We start from the raw sequence: 19600 nt of genomic DNA, 5'->3' as shown, positions 1-19600 counted from the left end.
TTTCCCCCCTAAAATGCAGTGGGAATTTTTGTTCCACATTTAAAAGGTGATAGAGATATAATTGCTAGGGCAGCATGGTGGCTCAGTGGTTAGCACTGCTGCCTCTCTGCGCCGAGGATCCGGGTTCGATCCCGGCCCCGGGTCACTGTCTGTGTGGAGTTTGCAAATTCTCCCTGTGTCTGCGTGTGTCCCACCCCCACAAGCGAAAAGATGTGCAGGGTAGGTGAATTGGCCACGCTAAATTGCCCTTAATTGGGTGGAAAATAGAACTGGGTACTCTATTTGGCAAAAATTTGCTGTTGTTTCTCTTTCATCACAAACTATTTTGAAATGATTCATTCCAACCACATCACCATGATGGGCTGAAGGCCTGGATCTCCTTCCTCACATTGATCTTCTGATTTGATTCTTGCATAATATGCTATCCTGGGTGATTTGAGGTGGTGGCACTTTTACAGAAAGGGTGAGAATCTCTGAAAATTATAAATATTAAAACATAGTTTCATAGGTCCCTTCACTTATTGTGTGGTTGCTGTTTCCTAATAGTGTTCCATTGCCTTCTGTTACTGGAAAGCAAAGCAGAGTGAATACTATGGAATGCCAAATCCTGGGACATTTTACTTCCATGCATGGAGGTGAAGAGATGCAAGGAGTAACGTGGCCATTTTGACTAAGGTTGTGCTATTGTGCTAAAGCCTATTATGTGACACACTGTGCTTGACCTAATATACCACCCAATATCAGATTTAAATAAGAGCTTCCAAAATCTACTTGCATGTATTTTTGAATGGGTTTTGGGATGGATTAACCCATCTCCATGTCTTTTCTGTCACAGATTGCTTTGATAATGAATACTGGTTTGGGAGGGATAAGTCATGTCACTACTGTTTTGATCGTCCTGTATTGAAGAGGAAGGAGAGCTTCAAATCGTACAGCAAGAAGCACTGCAGAATAATCAGAGTAAGTGATGGCAACACCAGCTACGAGTATGATGCAACATTGTACGGTCCTCTTTTGTGTTTGAGCAGGGTTAAGGTGTCAATGACCCTTTGCTATTTCATGTCACATTCTGAGCATAATAAAAAGGAAACCTAATTGATAGATTTAGAACAAAACTGTTTGAGTACCTGTTAAGTTGTGTGCATATATATCCATATGTACCAGATAAGTTGGATCTATTTGGATCAGCTATTACATCTTAAACGGTTGCAGAAACTGCCACCCCTTGCTATTTAAGCAAATGCTGGAAGATTTGACAACTGATACCAGAAGCTGCCAGTACTAGTGAAATTACCCCAGCTAAGGCTAATTTCGAGACAATTTTCTCCCCAACTCCCGAGACATTTTTCTAGGAAATAGCAAACTTAAGATATTTAAAACAATCATTTTCAATGGTTTAATTATTACAATGAGCATAAATGTAAATAAGTAATTCTATTAGCTACTTTTTACAGCACAGAAAAGAGGCCCTTTAGCCCATTGTGTCTTGTGCTGGTCATCAAGCACCTATCTATTCTAATTCAATTTGCCAGTACTTGGTCCATAGCCGTGTATGCTATGATATTTCTCTCCATAATCGTGATCCCCTTATTAATTAAGAATCTCATTAATCAAGAACCTATCTATCTCTGTCTCAAAGATACTCAATTATTTGGTCTCCACAGCCTTCTGCGGCAAAGAGTTCCACAGATTCACCACCCTCCGGCTGAAGAAATTCCTCTTCATCTCTGTTTTAAAGGATCGTCCCTTCAGTCTGAGATTGTGCCATTGGGTTCTAGTTCTTCCTACTAGTGGAAACATCCTCTCCACATCCACTCTATCTAGGCCTCTCAGTATCCTGTAATTTTCAATAAGATTTCCCCTCATCCTTCTAAGCTCCCAATGAGTACAGACCAGAGTCCTCAACCGCTCCTTAAATGATGAGCTTTTCGTTGCAGGGATCACTCATGTGAACCGTGCCTGGACCCTTTGCAAGGCCAGTACTTCCTTCCTTAGATATGGGGCCCAAAACTGTTCACAATACTCCAAATGGGGTCTAACCAGAGCCTTGTACAGCTCCATCATTTTTTTTCTGAGGACCCAATTCATTTTTTCCAATTAAGGGGCAATTTAGCGTGACCTATCCACCTTCTCTGCACATCTTTGGGTTGTGGAGGCGAAACCCACGCAAACACGGGGGAGAGTGCGCAAACTCCACACGAACAGTGACCCAGAGCCGGGATCGAACCGGAACCCTCGGCGCTGTGAGGCAGCTGTGCTAACCACTGCACCACCGTGCTGCCCTATACAGCTCCATCATAACGTTTCTGCTCTTATATTCTATGTCTTGGCTAATAAAGGCAAGTATCCCATATGCCTTCTTAACCAACTTATCTATCTGCCCTGTGCCTTCGTGGGTCGATGAGCATGCACTCCAAGACTTTCTCTCTGTACTTCCGAGCCTCAAACTTTCATTGTGTATTCCCTTGCCTTGTTAGCCCTCCCCCTTGCCCCAGAATTCATCACCTCACTCTTCAGGGTTAAATTCAATTTGCTAATGTTTGCTCATCTGATCAGCCTGTCTATATCTTCCTGTAATCTAAAGCTTTCTTCCTTGCTATTTACCACACCACTAAATTTTGTGTCTCATATGAAATTACTTTCACATCTAGATCATTAATGTACACTAGAAACAGCAAGGGATTTAGCCCTGGTCCCTGTGGTACACCACTGGACACGGGCTTCCAGTCACAAAAACAACCTTCGACCATCATGCTGTGCCGTCTGCCACTAAGCCAATTTTGGAGTTAATTTGGCAAATTGCCCTGGATACCATGGGCTCTTGACTAGTCTCCCATGCGGGACCTTGTCAAAAGCCTTACTGAAGTCCATGTAGATTACATCATGGTAGCACTGTTGCCTCACAGCTCCAGGGTCCCAGGTTCGATTCTTGGCTTGGGTCTCTCTCTGTGTGGAGTCTGCACATTCTCATCGTGTCTGCGTGGGTTTCGTCCGGGTGCTCTGGTTTACTTGCACAAGTCCCAAAAGACGTGTTAGGTGAATTGGACATTCTGAATTCTCCCTCAGGGTACCCGAACAAGCACCGAAATGTGGCCACTGAGGGCTTTTCACAGTAACTTCACTGCAGTGTTAATGTAAGCCTACTTGTGACAATAAAGATTATTATATTATTATAAAAAACTTATTAAAAAACTTCACTGCCCTCACCTCAGTCATTTAATAATTCACCTTTCCATTTTTCCAGACTTTTGGAAAACACCTTGTTTAAGTATGGCTTCCCTTGTTTCTCAAGCTATGACTTACTTCTTACTTAGTGCAGTTTTATTAGTCAAGTTTTACATCTTTCTAAAGTAATTCAGCCCCTGGCTGAATGCCATTTGTTGTATCCCTTGGAAATGAAAGGCTGAACTTTTCCAATGATTTTATTTAATGTTATTTGTGATTTTTGGTAACAGTGAGGTAGGATTGTGATTTTTGTGATTGGATATTTTCTACGGTAATGGAAGTAGTGAAATTGAAAGTATCAAGTATTTATTTTTAAATTCCAAACTAAATTTAAAGATCAAAAATGCCGCACTTTTAACGGTTCAATTGCTGATACTTCTTTGCCACCTCAGCTGTGGATCAGCACAAATAAGTGAACTAACATTTTGGACAGAAACATGCAGTTCCAGTAAGTTTAATCCATGTACTATAAATAGTATTTGTGTAATTAGGTTTAGATTTATTGTCACATGTACCGAGGTACAGTGAGAAGTATTGTTCTGCGTGCAGGCCAGGCAAATCGCTCCCTACATTTAAAAAAAAAAGGACATACCATAATCATAGAATTTACAATGCAGGTGGCCATTCGGCGCATCGAGTCTGCAGCAGCCCTTGGAAAGAGCACCCCACTTAAGCCCACGCTTCCACCCTATCCCCGTAACCCAGTAACACCACTTACCGTTTGGATGCTAAAGGGCAATTTAGCGTGGCCAATCCACCTAGCCCCCATATCTTTGGACGGAGAGGAAATTTAATGAAATGAAATGGAAAAAATGAAATGAAAATCGCTTATTGTCACGAGTAGGCTTCAATGAAGTTACTGTGAAAAGCCCCTAGTCGCCATATTCCGGTGCCTGTTCGGGGAGGCTGGTACGGGAATTGAACCGTGCTGCTGGCGTGCCTTGGTCTGCTTTAAAAGCCAGCGATTTAGCCCAGTGTGCTAAACCAGCCCCAGGAAACCGGAGCACCCGGAGGAAACCCACGCAGACACGGGAGAAAGTGCAAACTCCATACAGACGGTGACCCGAAGCAGGAATTGAATCCGGGACCCTGGAGCTGTAATGCAGCCGTTCTAACCATCGTGCTACTGTGTAAATACATAGACATCAGGTGAAGCATACGCAATATAGGGCTACAACAGTAGAGAAGATGCGCAGAGAGATCAGCGCAGTCTATAAGGGACCATTCGGGAGTCTGGTCATAAGAGAAGATAGTTAGAGATATTAGTGTTAGAATTAAGTTTTAGAAGGTTAGCACGGTTATGAGAGATATAGGAAGAGGATGGGCAGCACGGAACATTGTGGTTAGCACAATTGCTTCACGGCTCCAGGGTCCCAGGTTCGATTCCCGGCTTGGGTCACTATCTGTGCGGAGTCTGCACGTCCTCCCAGTGTGTGCGTGGGTTTCCTCCGGGTGCTCTGGTTTCCTCCCACAATCCAATGATGTGCAGGTTAGGTGGATTGGCCATGCTAAATTGCCCTTAGTGTCCAAAATTGCCCTTAGTGTTGGGTGGGGTTCCTGGGTTGTGGGGATAGGGTGGAGGTGTGGACCTGGGTGGGGTGTTCTTTCCAAGAGCTGGTGCGGACTTGGTGGGCCGAGTGGCCTCCTTCTGCACTGTAAATTCTATGTAGGATAGTGGGGTAGAGCTCGCTGAGAATCGCCGCACTCTGGCATCATCTTTCTTTGTTTTGAGATAGGAGTGCTACTCTCGTCAATTTCAACAAACCTTTATTTGAGATTGGGAGAAATCTTAGGCAATTCTACCTCCTACAATGCCCAATTAAGGCAAACATCTCCCCTTTTTGCATAGATTACTGATGGTGGTTGGAACGGTGAAGAGAGTTAATATAAGGCGTAGTATTCTGGGTTTTATTAATGGGTGCTTAAGAGCGAGGAGGTTATGCTGAATTTATAAAAGACACTAGTTAGATCTCAGCTAGAGTATTGTGTTCTGGGTGCCACACGATAGGAAGAATGAGAACGCATTGGAGAGAGTGCCGAAGAGGCTTGCAAGAATGGCTCCAAGGATGAGAAACTTCAGTTATGAGGATAGGTTGGGACTGTTCTCTTTGGAGAGAAGGTGGAGAGGGGATTTGATATAGGTGTTCAAATTCAGAGGGGGTTAGACGGAGTAGATATAGAGAAACTATTCCCCCTTGTAAAAGGATCAAGAGCGAAAGGGCATATATTTAAGGCGATTTGCAGTAAATATGATGTGAGAAAAAACTTGCAACAAGTGGTTTGGGTCAGGAATGCACTGCCTGGAATTGTGGTGGAGGCAGATTTGAGTTCCATACAAAATTCCTACAGTGCAGAAGGGTGCCATTCTACCTATCGACTCTGCTTCAACCCTCCGAAAGAGCACTCTACCTATGCGCACTCCCCATCCCTGTAACTCTGTGCATTGATCTTGGCCAATCCACCTAACTTGCACATCTTTGGACTGAGAGAGGAAACCGGAGGACCTGGAGAAAACCCATGGAGACACGGAGAAAGTGCAAACTCCACACAGTCATCGAAGGCCGGAATCCAACCCGGGTTCCTGGAGCTGTGAGGCTGCAGTCTAACCGTGCCAATTGAAGCATTCAAGAGGGCATTTGATGATTACTTGACAATAAATAATATACAGGGAAGGGGCACAGCAATAAGACAGAATGCTGGTTTGGAGAGTTGCTTAAGACACAATGGCCAAATTGCCACCACCTGCGCTCTACCAATTCTGAGATTTAAAAAAAAATAATATTTTGTATGATTTCAATTAGGAAAAGGGTCCTGGAAACACATTTCTAGTATTTATTGAAGATCACAGTTCGAATGGTACCTTTCTGAATGGTCAGATCATTGGAAAAGATCGAAAATTACCATTGTACAATAATGCAGAAATAGCAATTAGTCAAGAATTGCACAAAGGTAAGAATGTTTTTAAAACCTCGACTGTTGATCAAAATCATTCAGTTGTTTTGCCCTTTTGCTCGCTTTTTTCCTCCAGTCTGCCCGCCCGCTCGCTCTCCCTGACGCCCGCCAGCCCACTTGCTCACCACCATTCGTCCGCCCGCTCTTAAAGTTATATTGTACTTTTTGAGTCCAAGTAGTATCACGCTTTGATGCAGACAGATGCACAATACATCAGAATTTTGTAACTGTCAGTGTGCTACAGCTTGTTTGACTTGGTACAGCAGTTAAAAAGGCCAGACAATACAGACAAAATGCTAAGCTGTGAACCTTTGTTACACATCAGGGAAATTACATCCTTTTTCTTTGAATCTGTGTTCAAATTGTGATTGCTGTAATTTAATGTGAATGTTTTTAAAAAGAAGCTTTACTTTTAAAGGGCATTTTACTCTACTGGAACCCACAGATAATGAAGTAATATTTCCTGGAATATTTTAAAATACTATATTGGTCTTCTTAACCAAGATCCGGACAGTCCTATACTACACTTTAAAAGTAGGGCGGCTTGGTGGCGCAGTTGTTAGCACTGCTGCCTAGGGCGCTGAGGCCTCGGGTTCGATACTGGCATGGGGTTTGCCGTTTTTCCCTGTGTCTGCGTGGGTTTCCCCTCCACAACCCAAAGATGTGCAGGTTACGTTTATTGGCCACACTAAATTGGCCCATATTGGGGGGGGAAAAAAAGTAATTGGGTACTCTAAATTTATTTTTAAAAAGTACACTTTGTAAATGGAACAAAACAGTACTGTGGTTTCAGCAAAAGCCTTTTAAATTATGCAGATGATTAACTGTCCTGTGTTGCTATTTTCTAGTTTTTGTCTTTTCTGATCTCACAACTGATGACCAATTAAACCTACCAAAAGGATTCCGGGATAAATACATCATCTCAAAAACTCTTGGCTCGTAAGTACCTTTTTTCTTTCGGCTCATTCAAAGTCCTTATTTTGTATTTAATATTCTGAGTAACAGCAGTGATTGTTCAGGAAAATTTAAAGTAACTAACTGAAAGAGATGAGTTAGTATATTTTTTGTTTTTAAAAGGCTATTTTTAACTCCTGAGAGTTGATCATACACCAAATGTCCCACTAATATAACTTTCCACTGTTATATATTCCAGCAATTTGTGCATTCATTTGAGACTTCGCCATCTGCATTTTTTTTTGTTTGTTGTTGTTGCACCTTTTGCTGTGCTATGATTTTCTCTGCTTGGAGCCCACTCCTACTTTACCCAAATGGTTGCCATGTGTGATCCAAATCAATATGGGTGGAGGTTATTGGACTTTTGGAGAAGGGCATGCTGACTACACTTCAGTAATAATAAAAATAATAATAGCTTATTGTCACGAGTAGGCTACAATGAAGTTACTGTGAAAAGCCCCTAGTCGCCACATTCCGGCCTCTGTTTGAAGAAGCTGGTACGAGAATTGAACCCGCGCTGCTGGCATTGTTCTGTATTACAAGCCAGCGATTTAGCCCACTGTGCTAAACCAGCCCATGATACCTGGGTGATGAACGAGGATAAACTCTTGATGGTTTCATCCTATTCCTCCCCCTGCCCTTCAAAAGGAAAACCTAACCTGGAATCAATTGGATTAGAGAATTGTCAAGCTGAAATCAATTAATAGTGCATCAACCAGAATGATATTTAAGAAGTTAGAAGTTTAAAATGCAATCAATATTTTTGTCTTTTAATTGCTCAATTAATATTAAAGATGAGTGTATATCAGTTTTGTTACTTATCAGTTTGTTTACCATTCATGAATGCTGTAATTCCTTGGTTGGGGTTAATGCTTCATATATCGAAGGAGAGAGCCACCAAATGTTATAAATCTTTGCTAGTGAATTATAATGCCAACAGGAAATATCTTCATGGCATGTATAAACCAAGTTCCTCATGTAGCCCATCTTTATCTGCAGTGGTGTATGTGGAGAAGTGAAGATGGCATTTGAGAAGACAACCTGTAAGAAGGTAGCGGTGAAGATTGTACATAAACCAAAATTTGCACAACTGACATCTGAACAAGGAGTAAGTATGACCAACTGAAAGCACAGTTTCTGCAGTAAGTCTTTATTGAAGCTCAATTGAAGCTTTTTATTTTCCCCAATTAAGGGGCAATTTAGAGTGGCCAATCCACCTATCCTGCACATCTTTGGGTTGTGTGGGTGAAACGTACGCAGACACGGAGAATGTGCAAACTCCACATGGACAGTGAGGTGGGGCCGGGATACAACCTGGGTCCTCAGCACCGTGAGGCAACAGTGCTAACCACTGCACCACCATGCCACCCTGAAGCTGAATGAGCTTAACCTCAGCAGAGCGAGAAAGGAAGTGACTGAGGGGACCTCCCAGAGTTATGTAACAGTGACTAAACTTAGATATGCCAAATATCCTTCAGTATTATTTTAGGGTGGTCAAGTGTTCTAGGGAATAATGAAGCTTGTGCTCAAGGGATGGACTTATCTTGCCCAAAGTTCAGGTCATTCAGCCCACACTGTCATTCCATAACTCCCAGTAGTAGTTTCAAAGCACAGATAGAATCACAGAATAATACAGCACAGAAGAGGCCTTTCGGCCCTTCGAGTCTGCATGAAAAAAACCTGGCCTGCCTACCTAATCCCATTTGCCTGCACTTGGTCCATAGCCTTGAATGTTATGATGTGCCAAGTGCTCATCCAGGTACCTTTTTTAAAGGATGTGAGGCAACCTGCCTCTCACACCCTCCCAGGCAGTGCGTTCCAGACCATCACCACTCTCTGGGTAAAAAAGATTTTCCTCAAATCCCCCCTAAACCTCCTGCCCCTGACCTTGAACTTGTGTCCCCTCTTAACTGACCCTTCAGCTAAGGAGAACAGCTGCACCCTGTCCATCCATGCCCCTCATAATCTTGTAAACCTCGATCAGGTCGCCCCTCAGTCTTTTCTGCACCAGCAAAAACAACCCAATCCTATCCAACCACCCTTCATAACTTAAATGTTCCATCCCAGGCAACATCCTCCAGTGCAATCGCATCCTTCCTATAATGTGACCAGAATTGCGCGCACAGTTTTCCAGACCTCACCAAAGTTCTATACAACTCCAACATTACCTCCCTGCTTTTGTAATCTTGGGAACGAGTTGTATTTTACTAGATTCCTTTCTTTAAATAAATTTAGAATACCCAATTCATGTTTTTCTAATTGGAGGGCAATTTAGCATGGCCAATCCACCTACCCTGCACAATTTTGGGTTGTGGGGGTGAAACCAACGCAACCATGGGGAGAATGTGCAAACTTCACACGGACAGTGACCCAGAGCCGAGATAGAACCTGGGACCTTGGTGCCGTGATTCAGCAGTGCTAACCACTATGCCACCGTGTTGCCCTATATTTTACTAGATTCCTAATGCATGGAGAGAAGAAAAAAATATTGACAATAAAGCAAATAATTTTCTAGTTTGACATTTATGGAGTGATGTAATAATCCTGATACAATTTGACACTAAGGTTCACCCAGTGGTTCAGCATCTAAATGTACAACTACCAAATGTGCTATTGAGCCTTTTGTGTACTGAGTTTGCTGGTATCATCTTGGACAATAATCGGTTGATACAGTTGTCCTATGTGCTCCTTGGATGGGATGCAGATTGTGCAAGGGCATTCTGCGGACTGTTTTTACGAATGTCATCAGACATTCTCTCTCTAGGCTTACACATGTTGAATGGCCAGTTTGGTTTACTAACAGTTGGTGCCTTTGGAAAAGTACTTCCATATTGGGCTTTCATGGATATCCGGTTTCCCTGGTTTTGAACTGAAGAAAATTTCAGATGTCTACACCCTTTCAGATTCGAGCTAGAGAAAAATGATGCACTTAAAATAATTTTTTTAAGAAACAGGAAAATGCTTTGTGGTGGCTAAAGCAAAATCCCTTTGTAAAATAACCTCCTATTGATTAAATAATCTACAGGGACTGAATCCTGCCCAAATAAATATTCTCTTTTACACAAGGTTTCTATTTTTAACAGGTGTGCGTGTGTATGTATGTCGACAAATAAAACTGCATATTGAATTAAATATCAATGGCGTATGTGACCATGAAGGGCCTGATAATTAAATGGTCAGAAAGCTTTTCACGAGGTCTGCAACCTGCTTTTCAGTCGAGTTATCGTATGTTTAACACGCAGTATCTAGCCAGCTAATGTTCTCTTTGGACTTTTTTGGTGTAAATTTATATGTGAAACATTCTGGTAACTCTTCAATCCCCAGACTACATAAATCACCTTTAAACATAGTAAGAAGCCTTGCAACACCAGGTTAAAGTCCAACAAGTTTGTTTCAAATCACTAGGTTTCGGAGCACTGCTCCTTCCTCAGGTGAATGAAGAGGTAGGTTCCAGAAACATACATATAGACAAAGTCAAAGATGCAAGACAATATTTTGAATGCGAGCATTTGCAGGTAATGAAGTCTTTACAGGAAGAGGGATAATCCCAGGTTAAAGAGGTGTGAATTGTCTCAAGCCAGGACAATTCGTAGGATATTGCAAGCCCAGGCCAGATGGTGGGGGGGGTGAATTTAATGCAACATGAATTCAAGGTTCTGGTTAAGGCCGTACTCGTGTGTTCGGAACGTGGCTACATGAGTACGGCCTTAACCCACGTGGCCTGGGCTTGTGAAATCCTACGAACTGTCCTGGTTTGAGACAATTCACACCTCCTTAACCTGGGATTACCCCTCTCTCTGGTTCTGTAAAGACTTAATTACCTGCAAATGCTCGCATTCAAAGTATCGTCTTGCATCTTTGACTTTGTCTATATGTATGTTTCTGGAACCTACCTCTTCTTTCACTTGAGGAAGGAGCAGTGCTCTGAAAGCTAGTGATTTGAAACAAACCTGTTGGACTTTAATCTGGTATTGTAAGACTTCTTACTGTGCTCACCCTAGTCCAACGCCGGCATCTCCACATCACCTTTAAATATGCCAGCTGTTCTTTTCCAAATGCACTAGTCTGCTTCTGAAATTGCGCAATGCATGCTGTTGAACACCGTGTTGAGTGGGACAAGTAATTCAGGGGTACCTCAGTGCCCATTTTTCTGCAGGAAATGTCTGGCTCTAAAGTCAGGTAGCCTTTCTGAGGCGCTGCGCCAATTATAGTGAAGGCTGCCAGACACTATTGTGATGCTAGAATACTTCCATGAAGTGAAGCAGATGATGGCCTTGCTGTTGCATGCTAGAAATCTTGCATCAATTTCATACCATTATTCACAAAAAGTTTTGAATGGTGAATTGAAAGCTATTTTCATACAACCTGATTTAGACTAAGTATTGTACATGACCCAATTACAAGTTCTTGTTTTTCTATAGGACGCTGCTGCCAAATGCTCCGCTTCAAATGTTGCAACAGAAATTGAGATTCTAAAGAAATTGGACCATGTGAGTCACAGAAATTGGCCCTTTTTTTTCTCCACTGAAATATTAATGTCTGCCTAATAATTTTTTTTTCCCCCTTAAAGCCTTGCATAATCAAGATTGAGGAAGTGTTTGATTTTGAAGACTCTTTCTACATTGTATTGGATTTGTAAGTGTTTCGCCTCTTTGGCTGTTTTACTTCCTTGGAAAGTACATTTTCATAGTCCACAGTTGGAGAAATCTAGTCCGTCCTGTTTCTTTGTGCAGTCATATTCTTGAAGTAAAATAATTTATTGACAAACATTTCTGCATTCCAAAGTTCAATGATTTGTTTGTAACAAACTGATAGATCATTAAGTGGACATCAAGGACATACTTAGAAAGAAATATTTACTCGGGCACTGATTAATTCCATGTAAATAAATATGTAAAGTAACTTACCAGCAATCTTTATTCTTCGTGGGGTAGGGGATGAAGGGGGTCAGAGTTAAGATGTAATCCCATTATAAGAAAACTTTAAAAAAAATATAATGGAGTAGAAGGAGGGAACTAGATGATCGTCTCACTTCCTTTTTCAAGCTGTGAAAATGTAATTTTTCTCTCGAGACTTTTGGTCAAAGGTTTTTCACCGGCTAGCTTATATTTGATATCCGTATCTGAGGAAGGATGTTCTTGCTTTGAAGGGAGTGCAATGAAGGCTTAACAGGCAGATTTGAAGAGAGACTAAATTTGCTAGGATTTTATTCATTAGAGTTCAGAAGAGTCGGGAGGATCTTATTACTGTAGAAGCGTTATAGATTCTAACAAGATCAGATAGGGTTGATTTCAGAAAGAATGCTCCCAATGATTGGGGGAGTCCAGAACAAGGGGTCATAGTTTGAGGATGAGGCGTAAATATTTTAGGACTGAGGTGAGGAGAAATTTCTTCACCCAGAGAGTGGTGAATCTCTGGAATTCACTTCCACAGAAAGTAGTTGAGGCAAAAACATTGTATAATTTCAAGAAGAAATTAGATATAGCTCTTGGGGCTAAAGGGTTCAAGGCATATGAGGGAAAGGTGAGATCAGGGTATTGAACTTGATGATCAATCATGTTAATGAATGGTGGAGCAGGCTCAAAGGGCCGAATGGCCGCCTCCTGCTATTTTTTACGTATGTCTCTATGTATATTAAAAGAAAAATACTGACTTGTTGGCTATATCACAAACCATGGAATGGAGATTCCTGCATTAGCATAAAACATAATTTGGAGATGTGATCAGTGCATTTTTACAGCTGCTGCTTTAGAAGTTCTTATGCTGAACTTTGTTTTACATTTAAAAGGGACTGGACTATCCAATACTTGCTGCAAATTTGTGCATTCAGCTTGCAGCAAAGTTGAGTTTGCCAGATAATCCCAATGATCATTCATAACATAATGCAGATTAAACTACAGAACCACAATTCAATTTATGTTGTGTCCTGATTTTAAAATATCGTTGCGTACTATTGAATTGTTTGTCTTTTGTAGTTCTACGCTTCAATTTTTTCTGGTTCCAGCATGAATTAAATAAGTATCTTGTCATGTTGAGGTATAAAAACCTTATTTGAGTACGGTATTATCCTTTGTTAAGGATGGAAGGTGGAGAGCTTTTTGATCGAGTGGTGCGCTCCAAAGGATTGGAAGAACAAACAACCAAACTGCTGTTCTATCAGATGCTTCTTGCAGTCCAAGTATGTAGCTGCAATCTCTATTTCATTTTTAAGCAAGAAGAGCATGTGCTTTTTTCATTTTTTCATTTCATTTCATATATTTTTATTGTTTGATGAGCAAATGAGTACCTGAACATTTTTGCTGATCTTTGAGTTTGAAAGTTGCCCATAATCCGATTTACTATTCCTTTCCAGCCCCACCAACTGCTTCCTTATTTCCAGAAGGTGTTGAGTTATGCTGGGGTATAGTTTCACAATTTCCAGCCACTCATTCCTGTTGTTTATTTGTCAATCAGTAAGCGCCTACATGCTATCGCCAGGAAGAAGAGATTTGAACTACATTATTCTTTCCTCACTTCGTTTCTCACAATCATTTCTCAGCAGGAGTCACTGCACAATGATTAAAACATAGAATCCCTACAGTGCAGAAGGAGGCCATTTGGCCCATTTGAGTCTGCACCGAAAGAGTATCGTAACTAGGTCCAATCCCGTAACCCCACCTAGGGGCAATTTAGCACAGCCAATCCACCTAACCTGCCATCTTTGGACTGTGGGAGGAAACTGGAGCACCCGGAGGTAACCCACGCAGACACGGGGAGAAAATTCAAACTCCACGCAGACTGTAGAAACCACTTCTCTTGACACCCACTCCTCCAACTCCCACCATACAAAAATCAGACATGTTCTGGTCTTGTTGAGAAACCCACCTGCATGCATATAATTATGCCTTTGGATACTAGTTTAAACAAATATTATCATTTGTTTTCTTTTAGCTTACACTGCTGAAATTAACAGATCATCTTGTTCAGGTGATAATTGGCTTAAAGTTTTCACTATTTAATGCCACTGGAGTATTTTGATTCATTGCTGCCTTGCAATACATCTGATGTAGTTAAAAGTTACTAAATACCACTGGTTCAAATTTACTTTTAAATTTAACTGGAACCTCAAAAGCCTTTCTAACTTATGGAGTAGTATTCTAAATAATAAAGTGTTCCAAATTGCTTTGTCATTAATAGAAATTTACCCAGGCATGCTCATTGTGCCAGTAAGATAAACTGCAGGATCAAAATGTTTTTTTAAAGCTTTGCAGTATGCATAATTTCAAATTTTTAAAATTAATTTACAGAATGTGGGCGCCGCTGGTTAGGCCAGCATTTATTGCCATCCCCAATTGCCCTTCAGAAGGTGGTAGTGATTTGCCTTCTTGAACTGCTGCAGTCCTTGAAGTGTAGGTACACCCACTGTGCTGTTTGGGATGGAGATCCAGGATGTTGCCCCAGCGACGTTGAAGGAATGGCATTATATTTCCAAGTCAGGATGATGAGTGACTTGGAGGGAAACCTCCAGGTGGTGGGGTTCCTAGGTATCGCTGCCCTTGTCCTTCCAGATGGCAGTGGTTGTGGGTTGGAAGATGTTGTCTGAGGAAGCTTGGCAAGCTCTTGCAGTGCATCTTGTAGATGGTGCACACGGCTTCCACATTCGTCAGTGTTTGTGGAAGGAGGAGCAATCAAGTGGGCTGCTTTGTGCTGGATGATATTGAGCTTCTTGAGTGTTGTTGGAGCTGCACTCATCCCGGCAAGTGGAGAGTATTCCTTTACACTCCTGACTTGTGCCTGGTAGATGGTGTACGGTCTTTGGAGGGGGTCAGAAGAGGAGTTATTCACCGTAGGATTCCGAGCCCTTGACCTGCCCTGGTAGCAACAGTATTAATATGACTGGTTCAGTTCTGTTTCTGATCAATGGTAACCCGCAGGATGTTAAATGTGAGTGGTTATGTTATGGTCATGTCATTGAATGTCAAGGGCCAGTGGTTGGATCCTCTCTTACAGGAGAGGATCATTGCCTGGCATTTCTGCGGCATAAATGTAATTTGCTACTTGTCATTCTCTGTAATTCCCATTAACTCCAGTTTAGCTAGATCTCCTTGATGCTATCAATCCCTCGTCCCATAATGGTCCAGAACTTCGGCACGGTAGCATAGTGGTTAGCACAATTGCTTCACTGCTCCAGAGTCCCAGGTTCTATTCCTGGCTTGAATCACTGTCTGTGCGGAGTCTGCACATCCTCCCTGTGTGTGCGTGGGTTTCCCTCGGGTGCACCGGTTTCCTCCCACAATCCAAAGATGTGCAAGTTAGGTGGATTGGCCATGATAAATTGCCCTGAATGTCCAAAATTGCCCTTAGTGTTGGGTGGTGTTACTGGGTTATTGGGATCGGCTGGAGATGTGGGCTTGGGTAGGGAGCTCTTTCCAAGAGCTGGTGCAGACTCAATGGGCCGAATGGCCTCCTTCTGCACTGCAAATTCTATGATATGTGCAAATTGACCAGTAGCCTGTGGCAAAGAGGAATACCTGAGAATTGTGAATCGTTGCAAATTGCTGGCTAATTTTGTGGTTAGCTTTGTGAAAACACCATCTCCCTTAACTTCCCAGTGATTTTCATGAAATTGTTAAATTTGCACAGTAATTGTCTGGTAATTAACATTTATAAACTGCCAATCCACTTCTTTTGTCCAGGAAGAGGAGTGTGGAAACTTGCCTTCAGGTTGTGAATTGTTGGAGATTTTAAAACTCTAAACTTTACATATAGAACATTACAGCGCAGTACAGGCCCTTCGGCCCTCAGTGTTGCGCCGACCTGTGAAACCAATCTAAAGCCCATCTACATTATTCTGTTATCATCCATATGTTTAGCCAATGACCATTTAAATGCCTTAATGTTGGCGAGTCCACTACTGTTGCAGGCAGGGCATTCCACGCCATTATTATTCTCTGAGTAAAGAACCTACCTCTGACATCTGTCCTATATCTATCTCCCTTCAATTTAAAGCTATGTCCCCTCGTGCTAGTCATCACCATCCGAGGAAGAAGGCTCTCACTGTCCACCCTATCTAATACTCTGATCATCTTGTATGCCTCAATTAAGTCACCTCTTAACCTTCTTCTCTCTGGGCAGCACGGTGGCCTAGTGGTTAGCACAACCGCCTCACGGCGCTGAGGTCTCAGGTTCGATCCCGGCTCTGGGTCACTGTCCGTGTGGAGTTTGCACATTCTCCCCGTGTCTGTGTGGATTTCGCCCCCACAACCCAAAAACGTGCAAGCTAGGTGGATTGGCCATGCTAAATTGCCCCTTAATTGGAAAAATGATTGGGTACACTAAATTTAAAAAAAAAACCTTCTCTCTAACGAAAACAGCCTCAAGTCCCTCAGCCTTCCCCCGTAAGACCGTCCCTCCATACCAGGCAACATCCTGGTAAATCTCCTCTGCACCCTTTCCAATGCTTCCACATCCTTCCTATAATGTGGCGACCAGAACTGCACGCAATACTCCAAATGCGGCCGCACCAGAGTTTTGTACAGCTGCAACATGACCTCATGGCTCCGAAACTCAATCCCTCTACCAATAAAAGTTAACACACCGTACGCCTTCTTAATAGTCGTAACAACCTGGGTGGCAACTTTCAGGGATCTATGTACATGGACTCCGAGATCTCTCTGCTCATCCACACTACCAAGAATCTTACCATTAGCCCAGTACTCTGTATTCCTGTTACTCCTTCCAAAATTAATCATCTCACACTTTTCTGCATTAAACTCCATTTGCCACCTCTCAGTCCAGCTCTGCAGCTTATCTATGTCCCTCAGTAACCTGCAACATCCTTCCGCACTGTCCACAACTCCACCAACTTGTGCCATGTGAAAATTTACTCCCCCATCCTTCTACGCCCTACTCCAGGTCATTTATAAAAATGACAAACAGCAGCCCCAAAACAGATCCTTGTAGTACACCACTAGTAACTGAACTCCAGTCAGAACATTTCCCATCAACCACCACCCTGTGTCTTCTTACAGCTTGCCAATTTCTGATCCAAACCGCTAAATCACCCTCCATCCCATGCCTCCATATTTTCTGCAATAGCCTACCATGGGGAACCTTATCAAACGCTTTACTGAAATCCATATACACCACATCAACTGCTTTACCCTCGTCCACCCGTTTGGTCACCTCAAAGAACTCAATAAGATTTGTGAGGCACAACCTACACTTCACAAAACCGTGATCAAATTATTCCTTTCTAGATGATTATAAATCCTATCTGTTATAATCCTTTCCAAAACTTTGCCCACAACAGAACTAAGCTCACTGGTCTATAGTTACCGGGGTTGTCTCTACTCCCCTTCTTGAACAAGGGGACAACATTTGCTATCCTCCCAGTCTTCTGGCACTATTCCTGTAGACAATGACGACATAAAGATGAAAGCCAAAGGCTCTGCAATCTCCTTCCTAGCTTCCCAGAGACTCCTAGGATAAATCCCATCTGGCCCAGGGGACTCATCTATTTTCACACTTTCCAGAATTGCTAGCACCTCCTCCTCCTTAACCTCAATCCTGTCTAGTAGCCTGTGTCTCCGTATTCTCCTCGACAGCATTGTCTTTTTCCTGTGTGAATACTGACGAAAAATATTAATTTAGCGCCTCTCCTATATTCTCGGACTGCACACACAATTTCCCACTACTGTCCTTGACTGGGCCTACTCTTGCCCTAGTCATTCTTTTATTCCTGACATATCTATAGAAAGCTTTAGGGTTTTCCTTGATCCTACCTGCCAAGGACTTCTCATGTCCCCTCCTGGCTCTTCGTAGCTCTCTCTTTAGGTCCTTCCTGGCTAACTTCCTGGCGCCCCAACTGAACCTTCACGTCTCATCTTTACATAAGCCGCCTCCTTCCTCTTGACAAGTGATTCAACTACTTTAGTAAACCCAGGTTCCCTCGATTGACCACTTCCTCCCTGCCTGACAGGTGCATACTTATCAAGGACACGCAGTAGCTGTTTCTTTAACATGCTCCACATTTCAATTGTGCCCATCCCCTGCAGTTTCCTTCCCCATCCTAAGTCTTGCCTAATCGCATCATAATTGCCTTTCTCCCAGCTATAACTCTTGCCCTATGGTATATACCTAACCCTTTCCATCACTAAAGTAAACGTAACCGAATTGTGGTCACTATCACCAAAGTGCTCACCTACCTTCAAATTTAACACCTGTTCTGGTTCATTACCCAGTACCAAATACAATGTGGCCTCGCCTCTTGTTGGCCTATCTACATACTGTGTGAGGAAACCCTCCTGCACACATTGGACAAAAACTGACCCATCTAAAGTACTCAAACTATAGCATTTCCAGTCAATATTTGGAAAGTTAAAGTCCCCAAAACAACTACCCTGTTAATTTTGCTCCTATCCAGAATCATCTTTGCAATCCTTTCCTCTACATCTCTGGAACTTTTTGGAGGCCCATAGAAAACTTCCAAGAAGGTGACCCCTCCTTTCCTGTTTCTAACCTCAGCCCATACCACCTCAGTAGGCGAGTCCTCATCAAACGTCCTTTCTGCCACCGTAATACTGTCCTTGACTAACAATGCCACACCTCCCCCTCTTTTACCACATTCCCTGAGCTTACTGAAACATCTAAACCCCGGAACCTGCAACAACCATTCTTATCCCTGCTCTATCCATGTCTCCAAAATGGCCACAACATTGAAGCCCCAGGTACCAACCCATGCCGCAAGTTCACCCACCTTATTCCAGATGCTGGCATTGAAGTAGACACACTTCAAACCACCTTCCTGCCTGCCAGTACACTCCTGCGACCTTGAAACATTACTCATGACCTCACTACTCTCAACCTCCTGTACAGCTACAATTCAGGTTCCCATCCCTCTGCTGAATTAGTTTAAACCCTCCCGAAGTGCATTAGCAAATTCCCCCCAGGATATTGGTACCCCTCTGGTTCAGGTGTAGACCATCCCGTTTGTTGAGGTCCCACCTACCCCAGAATGAGCCCCGATTATCCAGGTATCTGAATCCCTCCCTCCTACACCATCCTTATAGCCACGTGTTCAACTGCTCTCTCTCCCTATTCCTCGACTCGCTGGCACGGGCAACAACCCAGAGATAATAACTCTGTTTGTTCTAGCTCTAAGATCCTACCCTAGCTCCCTGAATACCTGCCTTACATCTCCATCCCTTTTCCTACTTGTGTCGTTGGTGACTATGTGGACCACGACTTGGGGCTGCTCCCCTCTCCCATAAGGATCCCGAAAACACGATCCGAGACATCACGGATCCTGGCACCAACTGAGAGTCTCTCGTTCCCACAGAATCTCCTATCTGTCCCCCTAACTATGGAGTCCCCAATGACTAATGCTCTACTCCTCTCTCCCCCCCCCCCCCCCCTCCTCTCACCATCACCCATATATCTTAATTCTTCGGAGTACCGACATCCCTTCTATCTATGACCACCTCTGCCT

The 19600-nt window shown here is 42.8% G+C and overlaps 1 protein-coding gene across 2 annotated transcripts in view; it reads left to right on the top strand.

Moving 5' to 3' along the window:
* Positions 1–19600, top strand: part of chek2 (checkpoint kinase 2) — a 42897-nt gene that overhangs the window by 7407 nt on the left and 15890 nt on the right. For both annotated transcript variants that reach the window (XR_005462436.1, XM_038812773.1), the window contains exons 2-8: positions 836–960; positions 6027–6174; positions 7026–7116; positions 8131–8239; positions 11553–11621; positions 11702–11766; positions 13210–13309. Coding sequence is in view for 1 of the 2 variants with exons in the window: in XM_038812773.1 (XP_038668701.1) it covers positions 836–960; positions 6027–6174; positions 7026–7116; positions 8131–8239; positions 11553–11621; positions 11702–11766; positions 13210–13309 (707 nt within the window). In the remaining variant the exon portion in view is untranslated. The remainder of the gene's footprint in view (positions 1–835; positions 961–6026; positions 6175–7025; positions 7117–8130; positions 8240–11552; positions 11622–11701; positions 11767–13209; positions 13310–19600) is intronic.

Source organism: Scyliorhinus canicula, chromosome 1 (assembly GCF_902713615.1).
Source record: "Scyliorhinus canicula chromosome 1, sScyCan1.1, whole genome shotgun sequence".
Lineage (NCBI taxonomy): Eukaryota > Metazoa > Chordata > Chondrichthyes > Carcharhiniformes > Scyliorhinidae > Scyliorhinus > Scyliorhinus canicula.
The sequence above is the reverse complement of the archived record's forward strand: the minus strand, read 5'-3'. Positions and strand labels throughout refer to the sequence as shown.